Source organism: Lynx rufus, unplaced genomic scaffold (genome assembly GCF_022079265.1).
Source record: "Lynx rufus isolate CCGP_SWC_20201006 ecotype Redwood Valley unplaced genomic scaffold, mLynRuf1.p SCAF_8, whole genome shotgun sequence".
In the NCBI taxonomy this organism is placed as follows: Eukaryota; Metazoa; Chordata; class Mammalia; order Carnivora; family Felidae; genus Lynx; species Lynx rufus.
Genome location: NW_025814896.1, coordinates 50,189,851 through 50,213,285, shown reverse-complemented (window position 1 = coordinate 50,213,285; position 23,435 = coordinate 50,189,851). Strand labels below are relative to the sequence as shown.

The window sequence follows — 23,435 nt, the reverse complement described above, 5'->3', positions numbered from 1 at the left end:
TTCTGTGATATGTGAGCTGGTGACTTAACAAGAGCTGTAAAATGGAAGTGGTGGTATGCACATCACAGGAAGCACTACAGGAGGGTATGCGCAGTGCAAGGCTGGCATGGTGGGAACACCAGGAAGTGTGATGCTACCTCCTTTGATGGCCATTCTTCTTTTGAGAGAAAGGAATGATTAAAGTTGAAAAAATTTAGCCTGCTTCTTAGGGAAGAGATGGGTTAAGAAACTGGAGGTACAGGCAGCAGCCTTGGTGAGTGGATTTGTCTCCTTGCATGGTGTGAAATTCTCAGGGCATTTCTGGGGAAGGAGCTTGTGTGTACCCCCATGTCCTCCCGAGGGGGTATTTCATTTCTTCAGCAAATGTGTAGTGAGCTGCAGTGGGCATTTGAAGAAGTGAGAGCTAGATGTGCAGGTATGTGGCAGGAGAGCACTCAAGTTGTGAGGACAGCAAGTGCAAAGGCCCTGAGGTGGGAGATCAATGGTTGTGGCTCACAAATGGGATGATAACAGGAGATGAGCATGTTTGACTTTTGTACCATGTGGATATGTGCAGTTATGTGATGAAACTACTCTCTTCACCAAAGAAAACTGTACAGAGGTATGTGACTCCCTTATGCAAGGTGGGATTGGCTAATCAGTACCATCCTGCTCTTTGTTGCTACCCCTTTTGGGAGTTGCCATTTTATAAAGTAAGTTGCACCTTAAGGTTTTGGGTTTTTTTTAAGTGTTTCAATTTTTAACTAAATATATCTTTAAAAATTGTGTTCGCCACAAGAAGTAAAAGTACAACAGTATATAAAGGAAAAATTAAATATCCCCTATCTGCCCTGTGCATGTGCTCATGTGCACACACACACACTCTTCACTAACAGCCTGGCCTGTGTCTTCCTGTATTTCTTTACAAGTCACATGTGGGTGGTGGTGGTGTGATGTTGCTTGCTTGTCTTTACAATGGCAGTGTAGGACTGTGCAGTATACATGTCATCTCTCTCCTTCCCTGCTCTTCTACCTGTAGTTCGCGGACATTCCTCCAGGTCTTGACTGGTCTCCAGCTAAAGGCTCCCAGATTTTCCTTAGTGTGGGTGCCCCACAGAATCCTGTCCTCTTGGCAGGTGACCTATAAAATCTAGGGCTTCTGCTGTACAGTTCCACTCAGCGTCACTCAACTCTGGATGGACTCTGTGGATTCCCTGCGCCCATACCTTATCTTCCACTGGCCTGTCGGCATGAAGTGATGGATTTAGAAACTTTGGGACCCCACTTGACTGACTCATACCCACAATCACTTGGTCACCGAGTGCTGTGGCCCCAGCTCCAGAACACGCCATCTGCCTGTCACTTTTCCCACAGTCCCTTCCACCAGCACCCTGACTCCAGCCTTCAGTTGCGGCTTAGCCAGGCCTGGCTGGCCTCCCCATCTCCAGCCTCTCTCAGGGCCACAATGTCCCTGAGGCTCTTCGGGGATCTTGCGTTCCCTCACTTGTATCTTCTCACCTTGAACAACCATCAGAGGACCATCACTACTCAGACCTCATCCTTGCTGGAGGATGTGCAGGTGTGCTCGCAGTATTCCAGCACCCTCTCTCTCAGCTCTGCATCTGAGGCTGGAGGGCCCTGTGCACCTGGCATTCTTGCTTTGGAAAAGACTTTGCGCTTCTTAAGAGCTTTGCCTCTGCTGTATGTGTGTGCACGTGTGTGCGTGTGTGTCCATCTGCCCCCACTAATCCTGGTTTCCATCTCTTTGTCCCCCCACAGTGAGGGTTCCCTATTTCATTGACTTGAAAAAACCGCAGGATCAAGGTTTGAATCACACGTGTAATTACTACCTCCAGCCAGAGGAAGACGTGACCATTGGAGTCTGGTGAGTGCTGGGCAGTGTGGCCAATGTCGTCCAAGACGATTGTGCATCCATTTTTATCTTCACCCTCCTCTGTTTCCAAAGCAGAGATCTTGGCTAAATTTGATCCTAATGGATGGAACACGATGAGATGGCACCAAATTCTGTTCTGAGATTTTCAAATAGCGAAGGCTTTGTGAACCAGGCTGTTTGTTGCAGAGAACTTTATTTCCAGGGGGACAAAGGAGAGTATGAGTATGGAATCATGAGCACAGGTTCGAAATGCACCCTTTGTTCTCAGAGAAGGGAGCATCTAAACATTGGAGATAGCTGGATTTCTTTCATGTGCAGCACTCCCAGCAGTTGATAATGATGGTGTTTGCTATCTTCCTCATATTTACTTTTTTGAGCCACAAATTTAAATTGGATGTAAGCTCTGTGACTTCTCTGTGACTCCTTGGAATTTATTTTCATGTTTTTTTCGCTGTGGAAAAGTGGGTGTTTCTGAACAACTAAATTAAAATTGACCAATTTTCTGTGGTGTTTTCCTTTTTCTCTCAGAATCAGCTCAGCATCACTGCCCCTTTATGTGGCTGGGTTTCCCTTTCAGTAGCCATAATGTCTCTCTCTGCTGTCACAGAAAACTGCTGTGTATGTGAGATGCTTCTAAACAAAATGCTGTGGGTGGCTTCCCAGTGTGGGCTGTGGGGAAGTTCAGGCATTTCTAATGGTCCTGGGTAAAGAATATAAAATAGGAAGGGAGATTATTGTTCTAGGAGTTGATGCTGGCACTAGTCTTTTGTTATTGCTGGTTTAATTTAATCTTGCATTTGCTGACCAATGTGTATGCATGGGACACTTTGCTCTTCTGTCTTCAGTCAGAAGCTTGGCGTGTTTTGCTCAGAGCTCTTTGGTGAGGGAATTAGTCAGCCCTCCTGCTGGTTAGTGTGGTCTGTGCTTTGAGACACAGGGAGTTAGTGGGGACCTCTTCCTCAGGTAGGGCAGTTATATAGCAGGAGGGGTGTTTGTGGTGCTGATAGGCTGAAAGCTCTCACAGCAGTCACACAAGAAGGTTGTACTTAGTGACAACAATGGTGAGACCAAGGGTAGTGACAGCCAGGCTGTATGCTGCTGGGGCCCTGCTGCCTGCCCACGTCTGCACCCTGTGTTTTCATGAGGCCCTGTGTGGGCCCTCGGGTGGCAGTAGGCTTGTTCTCAGTTGCTTGTCTATGGGCATAAACTCTCTACCTGGCAGAGGGCAGGAGAGCCCTGGGAAAATAGGGTCCCTTCCCTCTGACTGTGACCTTCCCTGGCCTTTAGGAGCCTCCGGTTTGGAGTAGGCTGCTTCCCAGAAGTGAATCAGCTTCAAGCACCTTTATTTTTTGTATTTAATTTTGTTTTAGTTTGTTTATTTAGAGAGAGACAGACACAGCATGAGTGGAGGAGGGGCAGAGAGAGTGGGGGTAGAGAGAGAATCCCAAGCAGGCTCCATGCTGCCAGTGCAGAGTCCAATACAGGGCTCAAACTCATGGAACTGTGAGATCATGACCTGAGCCAAAACCAAGAGTCGGACACTTAACCAACTGAGCCATCCAGGTGTTCTCCAGCACCTTTAAAATGTGCCTTTCCATCCCATGGATTTGTAATTGCCAGAGAGTGATAATTATGGTCAGAATCACCCAAAATGCAAGCCTCTGGAACGAATGAAAGAAATGTTAGAAATTAAATACTAATACTTAAGAGCTAGAAAATTTAAAAAATGGCCATTTAATACTTTCAAACATTCTTGCTAATAAATGTATGTTTTACAGACCCTCCTCTGTGATTAACAGTATTTGTTGTGGACTGACTTCAGATTAACCGGAGCATCTCCCTGGAGGACAGTTCTGGCCAGAGAGACCGAGCCCACCTGCCTGGCCAGGTGTGGGATGAGTCAGGCTTATTGCCAGTTCATCCACACAGCATGTCAGCCTGCAGCATCTCCTCCTACAGAGATGGGTCTGCTCCCAGATGCCTTGTGAGCAGGCCCTTGAATGTGTTGTGCATTAGAAAGGGTGCTTTAAGGATGGCCAGGCTTCTAGTCCAGCTCATAAAGATCAGTGTTGCTGAATTAGCACCCATGATAGCATGAACTATCTTAAGTACGTTGTGAGTTAAATTGTGTACAGTTTAAAAATATAGGTATGTATGAACATTAAAAAAAATTTTTTTTAAGTATAGGTATGTATAAGAGAAAATGATGTTACTTGGCTAGTATTTATTAAGTGCTCATTCTGTGTAAGGCCCAGGTGAAGGCCTGGTGACTGAGCCAGAATAGATTGTACCTTACAGAACTCCAGTTCACACGCGAGAAACCCTACCTCATACTCGCCCCTGTCCCATGCAACTGCTACCAGAGGGAGCTTCTGTGGCCCAGAGGGGGCCCAGGTGCAAGTCAGGAAATCTGTCAGAAACCATCCCTGTAGCTTGAAGCTCTGTAGTTATTTCTCCTTGTGATGAGGGCAGTTTGTCTCTCCAGCCCTTCTGTCCTGTTCTCTGCTCAGTTGTGACTCTGTTCCTCCATCATTCTATCAACAATTGCCATCATTTGATTATGTCACTCTGCTCTGCTTCTGTTTCAGGCACACTGTCCCTGCCGTCTGGTGGAAGGACGCCCAAGGAAAGGACCAGATGTGGTATGAGGATGTCTTGGCTACCAGCCACCCTATCATCCTGTACCTGCACGGAAATGCAGGCACCAGGTGAGGAAGAGGAGCCCACGCAGTATGTCTTCTCTGATTGCTGACTCCTTTATGAGGTGGGAAGGTCCTGGCCCAGTTGGTTCTACTGATCCACTGCAGTGAGGGAGTGTGCAGACAGTGGGGCCATGGAGCATCCTGAGAACACAGGAAAAGGCAGTGTTTATGGAGTTTGGGGAAAAGGGGTCAAGGTGAAACTTTCATGAAGCAGTGTCCCTATAGGCTCAGAGCAAAGTGGGCTGTATGCATAATGGGCCCAGGTGCAGTTTCCTTGGGAACTCCTTTTTTTTTTTTAAGTTTATTTATTTATTTTGAGGGAGGGAGCACAAGCAGGGGAGGGGCAGAGAGAGAGAATCTCAAGCAGGCTCCACACCATCAGCACACAGCCTGACTTGGGGCTCGAGCCCATGAACCATGAAATCATGACCCAAGCCAAAACCAAGAATCAGATGCCTAATTAACTGAGCCACCCAGGCACCCTGGGAACTCCTGTGTTAAGCAGGTATGGGAAGCTGTGTCCAGAAACCCCTTATGTGAGCCTGGCACCTAGGTGGAGTGGAGGAAGCTGTGTCTCTGTCATAGTGACCCAGATTCTGGGCCAGAGTGGGTGTTTCCTTCTTCCTGATAGAATTTAAAGGGCAAAGTGAGGGCCTGTGATTTAGGAAATAAGTTTCTCTGAGTAAGGAACAGTGGTCCCTCAGAGGGGTCATTGTGACACTTTAGGACTGCAGCACCCCTGCGGAATGCTGTCTCCTGTTCATCAGCCACCCCTGTCATCCCACGGTGAGGGTCTGTCATCCCACTGTGAGGATCTGTTGTCCCAGGGGGTGCTCTGTCATCCCAGGGTGGGGGTCTGTCATCCCAGGGTAAGGATCTGTCATCCCAGTGTGAGGATCTGTCATGCCAGGGTGGAGTCTGTCATCCCAGGGTAAGGATCTGTCATCCCAGTGTGAGGATCTGTCATGCCAGGGTGGGGGTCTGTCATCCCAGGGTGGAGTCTGTCATCCTAGTGTGAGGGTCTGTCATCCCAGTGTGGGGTTGTGTCATCCCAGTGTGAGTGAGGATCTGTCGTCCCAGTGTGGGGGTCTGTCATCCCAGTGTGAGGATCTGTCATCCCTGTGTGGAAGTCTGTTGTCCTATATGAGGAGGGTCAGTCATCCCAGGGTAAGTATCTGTTGTCCAAGGGTGGGGATCTGTCTTCCCAGTATGAGAGTCTGTCATCCCACTGTGAGGGTCGCAGGCAGTCTGGCACTTTCTCACTGGCAGGCGTGCCCGTCTGCAGGCGAAGGCATACTTCCTTGCAAGGGGCAATGATTGCTGAGAGGTGGGGGTGACATCAAAGGAGGGGTGGCCAAAAGCAGAGGGAGGCCAGAGGCACCCCAGCTGGGTGTGCGCAGACAGGCTTGTCAGTGCTGTCACATCAGCTGTTGAGTGTGAGTTGTCTATCTCAGCTGTAAGTCAATGATGCCAGTGTGTCCTGCTGGGCCACTGCTGAGGCACTGTCTATACCAGGCAAAACCCTTTGCCCAGGTTTATCCCAGGTGCTTTTCAAGAGTGGCTTTAGTGATGTGTCCTTCAGATTAGCTGGGAGGGTCTGTCATCCCAGGGTGGGGGTCTGTTCCTTCTACCCATGTGGTTGACCTTACAGAAGAGTGTCTGGAAGAGCAGGGTGAGGAGGGAGGAGGTGCGTTTTCTGAACAAAGCAGTGCCTGAAAACCTCCAGGAGGGTCACTGTTGTTGCAGCTTCCTTAGGGTGTGTGAGAAAGAGCCAGCAGGAGCCGACAGGAGGGAGGGCCACAGCAGGGTCTGGGTGAGGGTCAGTGTGGCACCTTGGCTGGGGGGATGTCATTTTATAGGCAGAACCAACAAGGAGATCAATTCATGGGCCTTTCTGGAGGGGCAAGGAAAGCATGGTGGTGTTGGAGCAGAGGGGCTGCACAGTGGACACTGCAGGAAGTCCGGGAAGTGAAGCCTGCAAGGATGGTGTGTGAGCCTGGAGAGCAGAGTGTGTATCTGCAGAATCATGCATGCACTTGGCAGTTTACTTTCCTCTTTGTCTGGGACAAACTACAGTGGGTTTCTCTTCTGCTTTTCAAAGAGTAAGTGGTTACTAATAGCTCTGGTAGCATCTTTGTATAAATGAGGAAGTTCATAGTTTACTGGGAATAAGCTTCAGTTAAGCAATGCCAGTCGCATGGTAAAAAAGAGTAGCCTAAACTTCCGGTTTGAAGGAGCATTGAGACTTTGAAAGTGTTGCTGCCCCCATCCCTGTCTCCCCAGAGACTGCCTACATAGACCTGCTGGCCACCCCTTGGCCTAGCAGGATTGCAGTGGCCCTGGCTCCCTGGGGTCCAGTCCCTGGCTACTGCCTCACATTTTATCATGTGCTCAACCTCTTCTTTTTGTGCAAGGTAGGGAATTTGAACAATCTAGACAAAAGCCACCATGAATGCCTCCAAAGATAACTGAAAACATTTTACATTATTTCCTTCTGGTCCTGAAATTTATTCCCTTGTATTTCTGTGGCTTCATTGTATTGGTTTTCCTCCTTTGTCTCATCCTTGTCTCTCTCAGTGACAGTCCCTGCCCACACACACACACACACACACACGCACACATACACACCCAAAATGGCCAGAGTGCTCTTAGCTATAAAAAAGGAAAACCATTAAGAAGGCTAGACAGGGTGAGCCTGCCCATTGACACACTTTCCTTCCTGAGGCAGCCCCATCCCCACTTTGGTGTCTGTCCACAGTAACAGCTGACCAATAACTGGACAGAAAGTGTGAGAAGGGGTAGATAGTCCTCGGACAAAGAAGTGTAGACACACATAACAGTTCGGGTGCACAAAAGCCTGTTCAGCCTCAGTAATAAGTGTCCACTACACGCTAGTGTGTGAGTATGGGGCTAGGAGATGGGCCAGGGCCCCTCTGAAGATGGCTGGGCAGTAATAGTTAAGCTTATGATCACACACACCTTCTACCCAGCAGTTCTGTGTGTAGGAACATATTCCACACATGGATCACACGTCATGTTTGCAAAGGGATATCAGCACAGGCTGGACATGGCAGCAAAACTCAGGTTAACAGCAGATAGGAAAGAGCCAGAACAACTGCAAGATAAGGCAGAGGGGAACTGCAAATACTGCAAGTTGGCTGTGATTTACTGAGTGAAAAGTGAGAGACGGGGTGCCTGAGTGGCTTGGGTGGTTAAGTGTCCTGTTCTTGATTTTGGCTCAGGTCATGATCTTGTGGTCATGAGATTGAGCCCACGTTGGGCTATGCACTGAGCCTGGAGCCTGCTTGGGATTCTGTCTCTCTCTCTCTGACTCTCTCTCTCTCTCTCTCTCTCTCTCTCTCTTTCTTTCTCTCTTTCCCTCCCCGACTCATACTCTATGTTTAGAATAAATAAATAAGCATTTTTTTTTTTAAAAAGTGAGAGGCCGTGCTCGCTTCGGCAGCACATATACTAAAAAAGTGAGAGGCAGTAGAGTATGTGGCAGGTACCTATGGTAAAGAAGCACCTTCGTCTCTGCCTACGTGGTGGTCCCTGACACGGGGGACTTGAGGGAAGAGCTGGATCCTGGGCAGGAGTGAGGGGCTTACTGTGCATTCTTTTGTGTCTTCTGGATTTTGTATTGTACACATGTATTACCTAGTCAAAAATACAAGTATGGTAATAAATAAGAAATATCCCAAAAGTACTAAGGCTGTCCCTTGCTTGGCATGGTACTGTCAGAAATAAGCTTGGAGCCACTTAGGGTGCCCTGCAGAGGAGGTCACCTATCACCATTGACCCTCTTTGTATGTATTGAAGGAACAAGTCACTACAGACCCAGACACTCCAGTACTGACCCTGGGGCCTGCCTTTTTTAAAAGATGTGCTAACACCCATTCTTGTTTCCTTTTCCCTGATTCTTTAGAGGAGGTGACCACCGAGTGGAGCTTTACAAGGTAGGTGAGGATGGCACACAATTGTATGACAAACAGTGTGGTGACCACAGGCAGAGTGGGGTCCTCAGTATGATGACGGGTGGAGTGGGTCCACAGTGTGATGACAGATGGAGTGGGGTCCACAATGCGGATGATGAGCAGAGTGGGGTCCACAGTGTGATGACGGATGGAGTGGGGTCCTCAGTGTGATGATGGGCGGAGTGGGGTCCACAGTGTGACAATGGGCGGCATGGGGTCTGTAATGTGGATGATGGGCAGAGTGGGGTCCACAGTGTGATGAAGGGCGGAGTGGGGTCCACAAAGTGGATGATGGGTGGAGTGGGGTCCACGGTGTGATGACAGGCAGAGTAGGGGTCCACAGTGTGATGATGGGCAGAGTGGGGTCCATAGTGTGATGACGGGCAAAGTGGGGTCCACAGTGTGATGGACAGAGTGGGGTCCACTGTGTGACGATGGACAAGTGGGGTCCGCAGTGTGATGATGGGCAGAATGGGGTCCACAGTGTGGATGATGGGCAGAGTGGGGTCCTCAGTGTGATAATGGGAAGAATGGGGTCCACAATGTGGATGACGGGTGGAGTGGGGTCCACAGTGTGATGATGGGTGAAGTGGGGTCCACAGTGTGACGATGGGTGGAGTGGGGTCTGTAATGTGGATGATGGGTGGAGTGGGGTCCACAGTGTGATGATGGGCAGAGGGGGGTCCACAGTATGGATGACAGGCAGAGTGGGGTCCACAGTGTGATAATGGGAAGAATGGGGTCCACAATGTGGATGACGGGTGGAGTGGGGTCCACAGTGTGATGATGGGTGGAGTGGGGTCCACAGTGTGACGATGGGTGGAGTGGGGTCTGTAATGTGGATGACGGGTGGAGTGGGGTCCACAGTGTGGATGATGGGCAGAGTGGGGTTCACAGTGTGGATGACGGGCAGAGTGGGGTCCTCAATGTGATAATGGGAAGAATGGGGTCCACATTGTGGATGATGGGTGGAGTAGGGTCCACAGTGTGGATGATGGGCAGAGTGGGGTTCTCAGTGTGATAATGGGAAGAATGGGGTCCACATTGTGGATGATGGGTGGAGTAGGGTCCACAGTGTGATGACGGGCAAAGTGGGGTCCACAATGTGGATGATGGGCAGAGTGGGGTTCTCAGTGTGATGACGGGCAGTGGGGTACTCAGTGTAAAACAAGCAAAGCAAAATACAAAGTGTGTATGATGTGCAGAGTGGTGTCCATATGGTATAGGAAGGAGAGAACATCACCTAAATGTTTCCCACTGCTCTTCCCAGGAGACATGAACACAAGTGAGTCCCTCCAGTACTTGTGAGAGTTGATCTGCATTGGCCTTTCCAACACTGCCTTCACGGAAGCCATTACCATGGAGTGCTTCCCTATAATGCTGCCTCTAGGGAGAGCTTCCAAAAGCAGAATGAATGAACTTTGGGAATCAGATGCCAGATATTGACAATTATATTAAAGGCATTTGAAATTGTTAAATGCTGTGTTTCTCCTATAAAACAAGTACTACTGAGAGCAGAAGTGGAGCCACACTTCTGCCAAGTTGCAGGGTCAGGAGCTCTGCCACATGGAAATCTCACCTCTGCAGGAGGTGCACCAAGGAGGAGGCCCACAGCCGACCTGGGGGAGGTGACAGTGTGTCTCCTAGGCAGGCTTTTAGACCCTCACTTCTGCCTGCTTGTCTTCTTCAGAAGCTTGAGTCTCAGAGCCTGAAACGTATAGTTGACTCCAGAGTGCCAGGGCCTCACCGCGCCATCTCCCACGTCCTCTCCTCACATGGGTGGATGTCTGCATTGGCTAACCCAGCAAAGAGGGACAGATGCAGATGTGTGGGAATATCTGTATCATGTGGGCACTGCTCTGTCCCTCATACACCGAGGACAGGGGCTGCTATGGGCTCTTGGTGGGTTTGTTTCCTCGAGTGAATTGGATCAAGTCAGAGAGGGGGTGTGCTTGCAGAGCTGTGGTCCCCAGTTGAGGTTTGTATTCACAGAAAGACTTCCTACCTGGAGCAGGTGTGACCCTGGAGGTGCAGGCTAGGCAGGCAGCGTGGAGCTGGAAGGAAGTGCTGTAGGCCGCCCTGGGGCAGCCTAAGGAGAAAGGAGCACACCGCCTTGGGTGATTTGGGGGAAGTTTGTGCCTGGCAGCTTTCACTTGGCTCTGGGCACACTCCAGGAGGGCTCAGGCAAGGGCTGTGAATAGTTATCTAATGCAAGAGATCATACAGTCTGGAGGGATTTTGTTCTTATAACAGAAAAATTCAACAGAAACTTAAAGTCTGAGAAATGCTAGGTTGCAGTCAGAATCCCAGATGCAGTCTCTGCACCATAGAGGCCCTGCCCCTGGGTCTCTGGTCTCTGGGTGTCTGCCCTGTGAGCCCATGTGAATGTGGAGGTACTCTAGCAGTCTCACCTGTGGGAGAGCCATTCTTCCTATATTCCTGAGGCAGAGGGCACACCCGTGTCCTGTAGCAGCAGTTGACATCTGGGTTTTATAATGGGGAATGGGGCAGCATGGTACCAATCTTTATTAAGCTCCCATTGTGTGCAGGGCCCTAAGACTGAATTAGACTGGGTTTAGTCGGAGGCAAGTTGCCCTCGATCCAGGATGCATGGATTTGTTGCCCAGATATTTATTTTTCACTTTACAGGTGCTGAGTTCCCTTGGTTACCACGTGGTCACCTTTGACTACAGAGGTGAGTTCTTTTGCAAGTGTGTGTCTGGGCCCTCCCAGTGCTCACTTCAGGGTCTGCTGTGCAGGCATCACCCTGAGAGGCTTAAACAGTGCTAGCAGCTTGTGGTGCCCCAACCTGTGGTGATGACAAATGTGGAAAGGTGGTGGAGGGACCGTGTGTGTCCTTCACACAGATGCAGGGCATCCTTCCTGAAGTGGAGGCTCTGGTGCCTGGAACCCCAGCATATATCCTCTGTCAGCAGCATTTTCAATGTAGAAAATACTGTCTTTTTTCTTCTTTATTGGATTCAGAACCCCCCAAAGCTGGTCAGCAGACACACTTTATAGGCAGGAGAGCTTGTCTTGCTGAAGTTCTGAAAGCAGGAAAAAGAACTCTTAGGAGAAGGTAGATTCTTCTTCTTGCCCCTTAATATATTTTCTTTCTTGAATGAATCAGGGGGATTGCCCCTGAAGAGATTGAAAACCCACAGTTTGATGTGTGCACCTTAATGAGCCAGGAAAATACTTTGTGTTGACTGGGAGAAGTATAGGCCTCCTGTAGTCTCAACAGCAGAGGTCAGAAGTCAAAGGGCTGCTTGGCCAGCTTAGCCTGATCTTGTGGGGTTGGGCAGCGGTGTCGATACCCTCATGGCAAGGATATGGGGGTTGTGTTAGTTTCTTCTTGCTTCTGTAAAAAATTACCACAAACTTGATGTCTTGAAACAGCACAGAGTTATTATCTTGCAGTTCTGCAGGTCAAAAGTACAAAATCTTTAGCCACTGGGCTGAATACCAGGTGTTGGCAAGGCCGGTCCCTTTAGGAGGTTCTGGGAGAATCTGATTCCTTGCCTTTTCCAGTTTCTCAAAGCTGTCCTTGTTCTTTGACTCATGGCCTCTTGGGTCTGGTCACTCTGACCCTGTCTTTTGTCTTTCTCTCTCACTTGTTATATAGACCCTGGTGATTACTTTGTACCCATGTGGGTGAGCTGATAATTGCCCATCAGTTCACTGATCAGTGGCCTGAATTCTTTCTGCATCCTCAGTCCCCCTGCTTGCCCACATAATTTAACATATTCATAGGCTCCAGGGATGAGGACAGAGACTTCTGTGGGGGCTGTTATTCTGCCTAAAACAGGGATGATTCTTTCACAGAAGAATGTTCCATCATGATGAAAATTCTGGGCTGGGAAAAACTGCAGATAAAGGATCTGGAAAGTAGTTCACCCACTTATCCTTTTCTCCATGCTAAAAAGGGTTTTCTGTTCTTGCTGAGTGCTGGAGAACTGAGGGTGATGAGAAGGGGTGGCCTTCGTCCTTGTTCATCTCCCTGTGTTTCTACCAGGAAGTGAAATCCCTCATAGCACTTCTTCTTTCCAGTTCTCACTGAGTTTCTGCATTTCTAAGCCCACCCTCTGACTGTGTCTCCCTATCCTGGTCTCTGTCTGTGTCTCCACATTTCCCTGTCCTTGGGTCCCATCCTCCCATCCATGCCCTAAGCCTCTCAGTCTGGCATTATCTCCTGCATAGTCCTTTCCCTAATCTGGCATTTGGGATGCCCAGGGGAGGTGGCATGTACACACGAACTGTGGGTTTTGCTTATGCAGCAGAACTGGCTTTTTCTGAGCCTTGTGGTGCTTTCAGATCATTTGATGATGACTCACTGCTGAGTTGCTGGAAATGACAGTGGCACTTGCCCTTTCCAAGAGCCCAGGGGGAGGGCCCTGGGGGAAGATACAGTCTGGGGGCACAGATGGTTAGCTTTCTTCTGCTATGCTAAGAGCCCCTTCCCATTCTGGGTCAGAGTTGCCTTGAGCCTGGAATCCATCCCTCTCCCTCACGCCCTCGTCTGGCTTCCCACATCTGTCTTTAGCTAGGCTATAGGGCCAAACTGGGCCCAGGGACCCCCTGGGACGCTCTGTCCTACAGAGGCTCCTGGGTGGGCTGGGGTCTCACTGACCTTTCATCTTGGGCCAGCCACCAGCAAGCCCTGAGCATTGGGGAGGTTGCTGTCCTTTTTGCTCGCAGGAATCTGTGTCAGACTGCCCCCATCTACAATTGTTCATCTGGACTAGGATGAGAGTGTGTGGATGGCTGTTTGGGTTCAGGGGTTGTAACTGGGGTTGTGAGGAAGTGGGAGAAGTAGGAGCAGGCTTGTCCAGACACCCTGCACATGGGGCTATAGTTTGTGGTAGCAGAGACTTCCATTGCCCCAGACTGCCCTGGGCTGCCTGTTGAGAAAGAAAGGGATGAGCCTGCTCCTCAAGAGTTTCCACGAGCTGGGTTTAACTTCCTCCACTTGCTGCTCCTCTCCATCCAGGGTGGGGAGACTCAGTAGGAACGCCATCAGAGCGAGGCATGACGTATGACGCACTCCATGTTTTTGACTGGATCAAAGCAAGAAGTGGAGACAACCCTGTATATATTTGGGGTCATTCCCTAGGCACTGGGTGAGTTTGCAGCATGATAGAGCCTTGGGGGAACAGGTTTTCACAGGGCAACTTACTACCTGATCTCTCAAAGAGTGCCCTAGTGGCTTCTGGATCCGATGACACCCTTAGTCCCAGCAAGCCTTGTCCCTCATTCCCATGGTAGGGGTAGGGGATCAAGCACCACAGAAGACCATGAAGAGTTTGAGCTACTTTAACTCCTCAACCCAAGAAGTGACTTGAGACACACATGGGCAGTCGTGGGGTGGCCATCTCCCTCTGCAGGAAGGATGGGCACACTTGCCGTAAAAATATGCCTCAGGGAGAGGTCTTCAGAGCAGAACGGGACAGGGCTGGAGTCCTGGATGCACTTGAGCTCTGCATCTCCTGGCTTTGGAGGGCAGGTGCTGGCTGGCAAGCCTGAGTGCCAGGGCTTTGATGGCATTTTGATGGCATGCATTTAGCCTGTATTTGGCTTAGCAGAGAACTTTGGGGAGGCAGCAGTGGGTGCTTTCCTTCCTACATCTGCCAAGACGAGAAGCAGTTTAATATTCCATTTGGGGCCGCCTGAACTGCTTCTGCTGATGTAAGGTCCAGAGTGTTTCTAAAAGGAGCACTGTGCTCAAGGCCCAGAGTCCCAAGACCTTCAGCAGCTGTCCCTTTTCCAACAGCCTTTCCTTTGGGTGCAGTGGCTGTGGCCCCCTTGTCCCCTTGCTTCTCACCTCAGACAGTGTGCTGCAGTTGGGTGGGTTCTATGGGCTGGGAAGTGCCGGGGAGAGTGAACCATGTGCCTGCAGAGAGGAGCCTGGGCAGAGTGAGGAGCAGGCAGTCCTGCCGTGGCTGTCTGCATGGGACAGCAAGAGCCCTGGGGGCTCTCATCGCCATCCTTGTCAGAGGGTTTGGCTGATGTCAGGGGCAGCAGGGCCTACCACAGTCCTGGGGCATCTTTGTCCACACCCTCCCCCACCCCTGGAGCCCCACCAACCACTTCACAGATCCTACCTCTTCTCTGGCCACTTTCAAGACTAGAACAGTCTTGAAAACAATTTTTCCTTTAAACAGTCCTTTAAAACAATTTTTGTCATCATACAACTGAACTGTTTCTTCCTCCCTTCTCAGAGTGGCAACAAACCTGGTGCGGCGCCTGTGTGAGCGAGGTAGGGGCTTGTGTGTCAATGCGAGTCCTGGTTGTGTGGGCACAGCCTCCTCCTGGTCTTGGGGCCTGGGCAGGGCAGGCAGCGTGTTTGAGAGGTGGGTGCTGGGACGAGCGGCACAGCAATAGCGTTTGGTGTCTTCTCGGAGTCCTGTGGGCTGGGCGTTGAGGCTGGGGTCTGGGCAGACCCTCAGCTGAACCAGACCTGCCTTCCCCATGGATTCTCAAGTAGCTGGCAGAGTCTCCTCAGGGGTTGGGCTCCTGATACACAGTTCTAGGAGGTGTGGTTTGGGGAGCGAATCATGGTCATCCAAGTGTCCCCTGTGTGGGCCCCTTGCATGGGCATTTCCCGAGCACCAACGATGCAGGCTGGCTGGGCGGGCACCTGGGGTCCATGGTCCAGTCCCTCCCATAGTTCCCCCATGGGGGCTTCTTGCCCACCTCAGAGCTCCCTATTTGTTTTATTTATCTAGAGACGCCTCCCGATGCTCTTATATTGGAATCTCCATTCACTAATATCCGTGAAGAAGCTAAGAGCCATCCGTTCTCAGTGGCAAGTACAAATATTATTAAAAATTGGCCTAGTTTCATTATTAAAATAATTACTATAAAGGAAACTTTTATGTAAATAAGTATAAAGTGAAAATAATGATAAAATATGATTTAAATATTCTAATGAATATAGATTTTATTAAAAATTAATCCTTGTTTAGTTTGGGGCACTGGCCTGACTACAGAGCTGTCCGGGAATGTTAAAACTCTATGGCCAGGGAGAAGGATGGGTTTACAGCTGGGTCATCTAAGGGCAGCAGGACCCCGAAGGAGGCCTTGTTTCTGTGGCATGGTTTGCCTACCCGGCATCTTTGCCCCATGGGGTCCAGCCCGGGCTGGTAGCTGCTATCCTGGCTGCTTCCCCAGACATGGAGCTGGTGGGTGCACCTGCTCTCTGTCCACATGGATGGTGCTCAGCAAGCTGCCAGGCTCTCCCAGTCGTGTCTCCAGGTGATGCCCCAGGTAAACCCTACTGGGGATTCCAGAGTGAATCAGGCCCTCCTTACCTGTCAGGACCAAGGCCTTGGATCCTTTGGGGCTTCTCTGTGTCCTCTTCTGTCCCACTGCTTCTTGGCTTACCATGTGTTCTGGGGGGGGGTTGGAGGGGGTGGCTTACCACCTGACCTCATGCTGCTCTGTTGCAGACCAGAGGAGTCCTTTATATAGTCTTACTTCTTTGATGTTGCTTACGCCCAAGTTACATGAATCCCTGTTTTCCCAGGGATGGAGGCCCTGATGTCTGTGGGAAGTATGGTCTCTGAGCCAGTCCCAACTGCTGGTCTGAGGTGTGGGAGCCCATTTTGTGGGCAACCCCACTATGGCCAGTCCAGGGGCCCTTCTAGAAGGGAGTCTGTGGTCCAGGGACAAGGGTGGCAGGGCACCCCAGCACAGCTTTGGTGGGGCAACAGGTCAGCCAGCTCAGAAGCAGAGGAGACCCCTGGGCACTCAACACCCTTGACTTCTCCATGGCTGTTTTAATTGATGCTTCTGCACGTTGTTTCCATGTCGCCTTCAGATATATCGATACTTCCCTGGGTTTGACTGGTTTTTCCTCGACCCCATTACAAGCAGTGGAATTAAATTTGCTAATGATGAAAAGTGAGTACTGTGGTAGAAAACCTCATTTTTGAATTTAGAAAAGCACCCCCAGGACTAGTCACTTTAATTAAATAGGATGGAATTCTGAATACTGGGGGTTCTTCTCTAACCATTTGACCTTCATAAAGGGCAGGTCAGGCTGACAGCTGCAACTTAGAGAAAGGGGATTTGAAGACTATGGCTTTAAAGCAATAGAAAGACAACATGCCCACATAGTTGTTTTATTTGTGAATAGTCCGCCAAAACCAGAACTTCTGACAGGTTCTAAAGCAGTAATAGTAACTGTTACTCAAAAAATGACTGCCTCACCCGTTTGATTTATGTTTGGTTATAGAAAGATGTTACAAAGTTCATTATTAAAAATATTTCTAAGGGTAGGGTGCCTGGGTGGCTCAGTCGGTTAAGCGTCTGACTTCAGCTCATGTCATGATCTCATGGTTTGTGGGTTTGAGCCCCATGTCGGTCTCTGTTGCTGACAGCTCAGAGTCTGGAGCCTGCTTCAGATTCTGTATCTTCCTCTCTCTCTGCTCCTCCCCCACTCACACTCTGTTGGTCTTTCTCTCGCTCTCTCTCTCACTCTGTCTCCCTCTCTCTCAAAAATAAATAAAAAACATTAAAAAAAAAATGTTTCTGAGGGTACCTGGGTGGCTCAGTGAGTTAAACATTCTTGGTTTCGGCTCAGGTCATAACCTCACGGTTAGTGAGATCAAGCCCCAAGTGGGGCTCTGTGCTGATAGCATGGAGCCTTCTTGGGATTCTCTCTCTCTTCCTCTCTCTGCCCCTTCCCTGCTTGCACTCTCTCTGTCTCTCTCTCAAAATAGTGAATAAACTTAAAAAAAATAAGAAAGAATACTTGATTGGGGCGCCTGGGTGGCTCAGTCGGTTAAGCGGCCGACTTCGGCTCAGGTCATGATCTTGTGGTCCGTGAGTTCAAGCCCCGCGTCGGGCTCTGTGCTGACAGCTCGGAGCCTGGAGCCTGCTTCCGATTCTGTGTCTCCCTCTCTCTGACTCTCCCCCGTTCATGCTCTGTCTCTCTCTGTCTCAAAAATAAATAAACGTTAAAAAAAAAATTAAAAAGAGAAAGAATACTTGATTAAAAAAAATTTCTGTTAGGTCAACCAACAGTTAAAAATTCTAGTTAAGGATTCTTTCTTTGAACAATGTTCAGATTCTGTTGACGTTGTCTTTGTGATATCTTTATTTCATGGGTTTTAATCTCTTCAAAAAAAATTAAAAGGAAAGGATAAAAATTCTTATCTAAATGTTCAGTTAGCATTTAAAGTCTACACTTTGAAACAGAATGTGAAAAAATGGAATATTTTTCCCCTTAATTATGTGTTTTGGTTCTAAAAATAGAACAAACTAAAATTTGAGCAAACATAACCCCAAACCTGCTGGTTTGTAAATATTATTGTTTAGGAACTTAAAGAAGAGTTATCTGAATAAGCAAGATTGCTTCTAAAACCACAACAACAAGCACCACAGTGAGTGTTGGGTCCAGCTCCCAGCTGAGCATTAGGGGGCCAGCACTACTTCACCCACTGGAAGTCAGGAGCCCCCACTTGGGCAGCTTGGTTGCCAAATACTTGCTAAGGTGACAGCATAGGAACTAGGCCTTTCCCAGAGTGGGCAGAGGTTAGGACATACTACTTATTGGGGAAATTCTGCAAAGATGAGCCATTCCACTATCACAGTGTGACCCGCACACCAGAAATGTTCCTCCCTGGAAGCAGAACAGGGGGAGAGTGGGCATACGGGTGTGCCACTAGCAGAAGCGCAGACTTGCTGTCTGGGCTCGGCATTGGTGGGGCGTCAGGCCTCCTGGCCCAGGTCCTGCCAGGTGGCAGGCTTGCCCAGTGCTGCCCTCATGGAGCCCCCAGATCAGAATGCAACCACCAGGACCAGGTGGGTGCCATATCTACCAGCTCACCTGAGAGCTTAGTGAGGGGCCGCCAAGAGACTCCGGGGCCTATCCAGTCCCACAGCCCATCCATTATGTGGTTTATTGGAGGGTTTGAATTATGTGAACCTATTGAAAATGTTAATTTATTTGTAAACATTCAGGAGTACCTTAAATGTCCTTTTCAACAAAGACAAGTTAGAGGTTATGGACTTTTGTACCAACATATTGCTAGTAACATTCATTTGCAATAAATTTCCTGGACCACCTAAGTTATTTGGTATGTAAATACTGTTTTGTAAGTTGTTTAAGAAAGAGAGTGTGTGTGTTCATGTGCAAGTGGGGAGGTGGGGAGAGGATCTTAAGTAGGCTTCTGAGACCCTGAGATCATGACCTCAGCCAAAATCAAGAGTAGACACTCAACTGACCGAGCCACCCAGGTGTCCCTGTTTTGTAACTTTTTTTTTTTTTTTTTTAAATGTGTGACATTTTTTTTTTTTTAATTTTTTTTTTCAACGTTTATTTATTTTTGGGACAGAGAGAGACAGAGCATGAACAGGGGAGGGGCAGAGAGAGAGGGAGACACAGAATCGGAAACAGGCTCCAGGCTCTGAGCCATCCGCCCAGAGCCCGACGCGGGGCTCGAACTCACGGACCGCGAGATCGTGACCTGGCTGAAGTCGGACGCTTAACCGACTGCGCCACCCAGGCGCCCCGTGTTTTGTAACTTTTTTTTTTTTTTTCAACGTTTATTTATTTTTGCGACAGAGAGAGACAGAGCATGAACGGGGGAGGGGCAGAGAGAGAGGGAGACACAGAATCGGAAACAGGCTCCAGGCTCTGAGCCATCAGCCCAGAGCCCGACGCGGGGCTCGAACTCACGGACCGCGAGATCGTGACCTGAATGAAGTCGGACGCCTAACCGACTGCGCCACCCAGGCGCCCCCCGTGTTTTGTAACTTTTAAAGAATATGTCTAGTGGCAAAAATAATTATTTTCAATTTTCAGAAAATACACAGGGAGGGGCCAGATTTGGTGAGTGAATCCATCTCTAGACTTGACTGAATAGATGTTGGTAGAGATATATGAGAAATCAACTTAGTTCTCTAGTGAAAAGCCCAGCAGAATTGTAGCTGTTGAACCACAGGCAGGGCTAGAGACTCCCAGGGTCCTGGTCTAGTGCTTTCTCCTCCCACAGTGTGAAGCACATCTCCTGCTCCCTGCTCATCCTGCATGCTGAGGACGACCCAGTTGTGCCCTTCCAGCTTGGCAGAAAGGTGGGTGTCAGGTGCTACCCCCGGTGTGGGCAGGCATCTAGCAGGCTCCCATTTGGGCCAGCTGGGCCTAGGCAGACGTGGAGGGAGTCCTGCTGCTGGCAGGTGCCCCTTGTGAGGAAGAGAACAGCAGGGGAGGTCAGCAGGATTGGGGTGGAGGCCAACAGTTGATGCCTTATCAGCAAAGGTAAGTTTGAGGGTGTGAACGTCTTTACCAGCACATTTGGTGATGGCCAGAGGAGACCTGAGAAGTAAGCAGATGGCTCCCGGTCCCTGTGCAGAGGTCTTGGGGTGACAGGGACTTCACTACCTGGTATTCAGCAGGAGGACTCACTCGTTGTTGGCTGGAGGGAAAGAACTCTCAAGGAGGAGGATGTGGCCCCACCTTGGCTCCAACATGGGGGTCTCAGTCAGTAGACTTCATACAGACCTCTTGTCTGTTCTCTTGTTTTTGGGATTGGACTGATGACAGAAATGCCATGCTGTTGTGGGGCCTCCATGTTTGCTTTTGCTGAGTTTGCTTTGCTTTACACTAGATGTGTAAGTGAGAGTGCTATGGGAGAGAGCACCACCTGGCATGGTGATGGTGAGGGACAGGGGCAGCCTAGAGGGAGTGAGGCCCGGGTGCCAGCAAGTTCCAGCAGGGCCAGGTCCCCTCCCTTCAGAGAGTGCAGGCACACAGGACTGCCCAGCAGCAGATACCCAGACCCACAGAGCTGAGCAGTCTCCAGGGTGGGAGGGATTGTGAGCCAACCTGCTGACTGACCTTGACCCCGGCACACAGTGAAGTCTGAGGTGGATGCCCAGCATCCTCCACCAGTGGGACTTCTCCGGGCACTCTGGCCAGCATACCATTGCACAGCAGGCAGCTCTTCCCATAATGTGGGCTCAATCCGCCTTGCTGCCCCCTGAGGAAAGGCCATCTGGGAGATAGGCATGAGGACAGAGGGTCTCAAACGTCAGGCCGAGAGCCGAGGCTGGGCTGGGCTCCTGCTAGCACCCCTTTCCCCGGGCCAGGCCGTGCAGGCTGCAGCAGTGCTATTTGCTGGGAGCTTGGGTTGCTCTTTGGAGGCAGCAGCCACTCACTGGTCTCTATAGTGGGGAGACCACCAGGCAGGTTGCCCACAGGGCTGCCATCTGTGGGTGCTGACCCATCTCTTCCTCATCCCAGCTCTACAACATCGCTGCTCCATCTCGAAGCTTCCGAGACTTCAAAGTTCAGTTTATTCCCTTTCACTCAGACCTCGGCTACAGGCACAAGTATATCTACAAGAGCCCTGAGCTCCCGCGGATACTGAGGTGAGGAATTCTCCCCTCACCAGGAACTCGCCTGGGTGGTGACGGCTCAGGCCAGGCATGCAGCAGCCATAGCCTCTAAAGCTGCCTCAGTGGGGCCAGGAGTCACTGTGATTCAAGAGCCTTTCATTTCCATGGAGAGGGGTTGAGTGTTTATCACCCCTCCCTTCTGGACCATTCCCATGATCAGACAGGGCAGTGATTTCCCTGTGGTATGGGCTGTGCGGCCTGCATGGACACCATGCTCAGGGGAGCATCCAGCATGTAGACATGCACCCCAGCCACTGCAGGTCAGGCCTCAGTCCCTTCCCACATACCCATCAGGTCCTGCCCCTGTGCACACAGCACTTGGGAGACTCTGGGCTAGCTCTCAAAAGCTTATTTGTCCCCAGCTGCTTCTTGAAGGGAGGCTGTGCTCCTGGCTGCGTCATGATGGCCACTGTCCAGGGCCAGGACATGGGCTTTGGCCATGGGCAACCGTCTTGTGCCTGGGTGCAGAGCCCAAGCCTGAAGGGCAAGGCGGTGGCAAAGGGCAGTGTGGACTGGACACAGCCTGGCCCCACCCAGGAGCCCAGGCTTTTGTGCTGGGACCTATTCCATCACTCAGGCAGGTGCTGCCAAGCCTCCCTGCCTCCCACCTAAGGTGCAGGCAGCCTTCCACTTCCCGGCCCAGGTGCAAATTCACCTTCTTGGGGCAGCTGAGCATGGAAGTATTTGAATCAGCCATCTTGAATTTTATCCCATCACACTTCAGCTCTCTTGTGGCTGCCTTGGCAGGTCCAGAGGCAAAGCTGCATTTCTTTAGCAGTTTGCCATTTCCTGCATCATGGACCTGGGTTGCCGAGATGGGACTGTGAGCTGAGTGTGTGGGTTTGCTCTAGAGTTGTCATTTTCCCCAGCATAAAAGGAATATGATGCAGAAAATTTAGCTCAGAGTATAGCTCAGAGTTTAGAACAAAGAATAGTAGCCTGTTACCAGGTCTTCATCCTACAGGGTTGGGATTTGACCAAGCCAATGCCATTGGTGACCTGTTTGTTTAACTCGGGCTTTCTGAGTAGGGGTGGTCCTCCAGGCTCCTTCTCAGGTGGGCCCTTTGAGGATCATAGGGGGCAGGACCTCTGGTGTGGGCTCAGGGTTTGGCTGATGGTTGTCCTCACCTGGTCTAGGGAATTCCTGGGGAAGTCAGAACCTGGGCGCCAGCACTGAGTCTTGCTGCCTAAAGGAGCATGAAGACCTCTGCCCTCCTCTCCTTCGCTCTGGCAGCCTGGCACTCTGGAGCCCAGGGGGTGCCAGCATCTTCGATGCCCCTGGAGAGCGGACTCGGATGCCAGCTGGGGCAGGCAGAGGAGGCCCCGGCAGACCTGAGGCACCTGCCCCAGATGGCTGGGAGCACGGATCCTTGTGGAAAACACAGATTGCAGGCATGTGATCCCCTCTCCCTCTTGTTGCCACTTAACCTGAGCTCTTGTTGGGAAGAGAGTGAAAGAGCAGGCCAGCCTCCAGCTGGTTGATCCCACACTTCCTGAGCTGGGCATGGGGAGCCAAGTGCAGGAAGCATGGGGTATTGGGACCACGCTGAGCTTTCCAGCACCATTGGTGAGATTATGGGGAGATGGATTCATCTGTCCCTTCCTGGCACACACAGAATGGACTCTAATGGTTTGACTGGCCCCTCCCACCTGGAACACCCTGCTTGCCTACATAGGCCATCCCTCCCTCTTTGGGCGGGCCCCACCTCTCAGAGCGGGGGAGGTGCCCATGACCTGCACTTCCTCTGCTTTCTGCCCACCTGTCTGCCTAACCTGGCCTTAGACTGAGCATTTATTTAAGAATAAAATCGTGGTGGTGGTCTGTTTGTTGTGTTCTCAGTGATGTTTCCAGCTGGCCCCAGGCTATGCTGAGAGCCAGCCACATGGGAGGAGGTGCAGCTCTATAAGGCTAGGGACCCTGGGCATTCCTTTTCTCCCTTCTTCCAGATGTGGATAGAGGTCAACTCAAGGAGTGGTGTTGTCTCAGGGAAAGGTGTATTCATGGGGTCACTGTTTCTCCAGATGAGTTAGATGGCATAAAATTTAGGCTCTCTTCAACCTCACACTTAGCAAGCTTGCTGGATGTTGGTATTGATCAGCAGGCTCTTGGGTTTCACCCACAGACCCCAAGCGAGCCCCTGGTAGGGGTCCATGAAAGAACTTGGGGTCCTGGAGTGCAGGGTTTCTAGTTCTGGCCCATGAGCACCACCTCAATTATTCACTGGGGGTGGCTCTTTTGGTATTCAGCTTTTTTGCCAAACCAGTCTCCCCTGCAGTTCTGCTGCCTCCACCTGGCACCCTCTAAAAATCCTGCTTTTCACCACTGGGTGCTGGTAAAGGGCCAGATTCTTACGTCTGGGCTCAGTAACCTGGGAATGAGAAGGTTCATGGCTTAAGAAGAAAGAAGGTTTCAAGCTGCCCCCACAGGGGACTGTCCTACCCCTGCTGTGCAAGTACAGAGGTGTGACCCAGACCAGAGGATGT

The 23,435-nt window shown here is 50.4% G+C and overlaps 1 protein-coding gene across 1 annotated transcript in view; it reads left to right on the top strand.

The window, feature by feature from the left end:
• The window catches only part of ABHD12 (abhydrolase domain containing 12, lysophospholipase), a 90,637-nt gene extending 67,870 nt beyond the window's left edge, over positions 1-22,767 (top strand). Inside the window, exons 3-13 of the mRNA XM_047068599.1 lie at positions 1,759-1,864; positions 4,462-4,581; positions 8,501-8,531; positions 11,199-11,244; positions 13,540-13,669; positions 14,768-14,805; positions 15,275-15,354; positions 16,369-16,451; positions 19,550-19,628; positions 20,797-20,924; positions 22,089-22,767. Coding sequence (XP_046924555.1) covers positions 1,759-1,864; positions 4,462-4,581; positions 8,501-8,531; positions 11,199-11,244; positions 13,540-13,669; positions 14,768-14,805; positions 15,275-15,354; positions 16,369-16,451; positions 19,550-19,628; positions 20,797-20,924; positions 22,089-22,128 — 881 coding nt within the window. The 3' untranslated portion in view covers positions 22,129-22,767. The remainder of the gene's footprint in view (positions 1-1,758; positions 1,865-4,461; positions 4,582-8,500; positions 8,532-11,198; positions 11,245-13,539; positions 13,670-14,767; positions 14,806-15,274; positions 15,355-16,368; positions 16,452-19,549; positions 19,629-20,796; positions 20,925-22,088) is intronic.
• Positions 22,768-23,435: the final 668 nt, after the last annotated feature.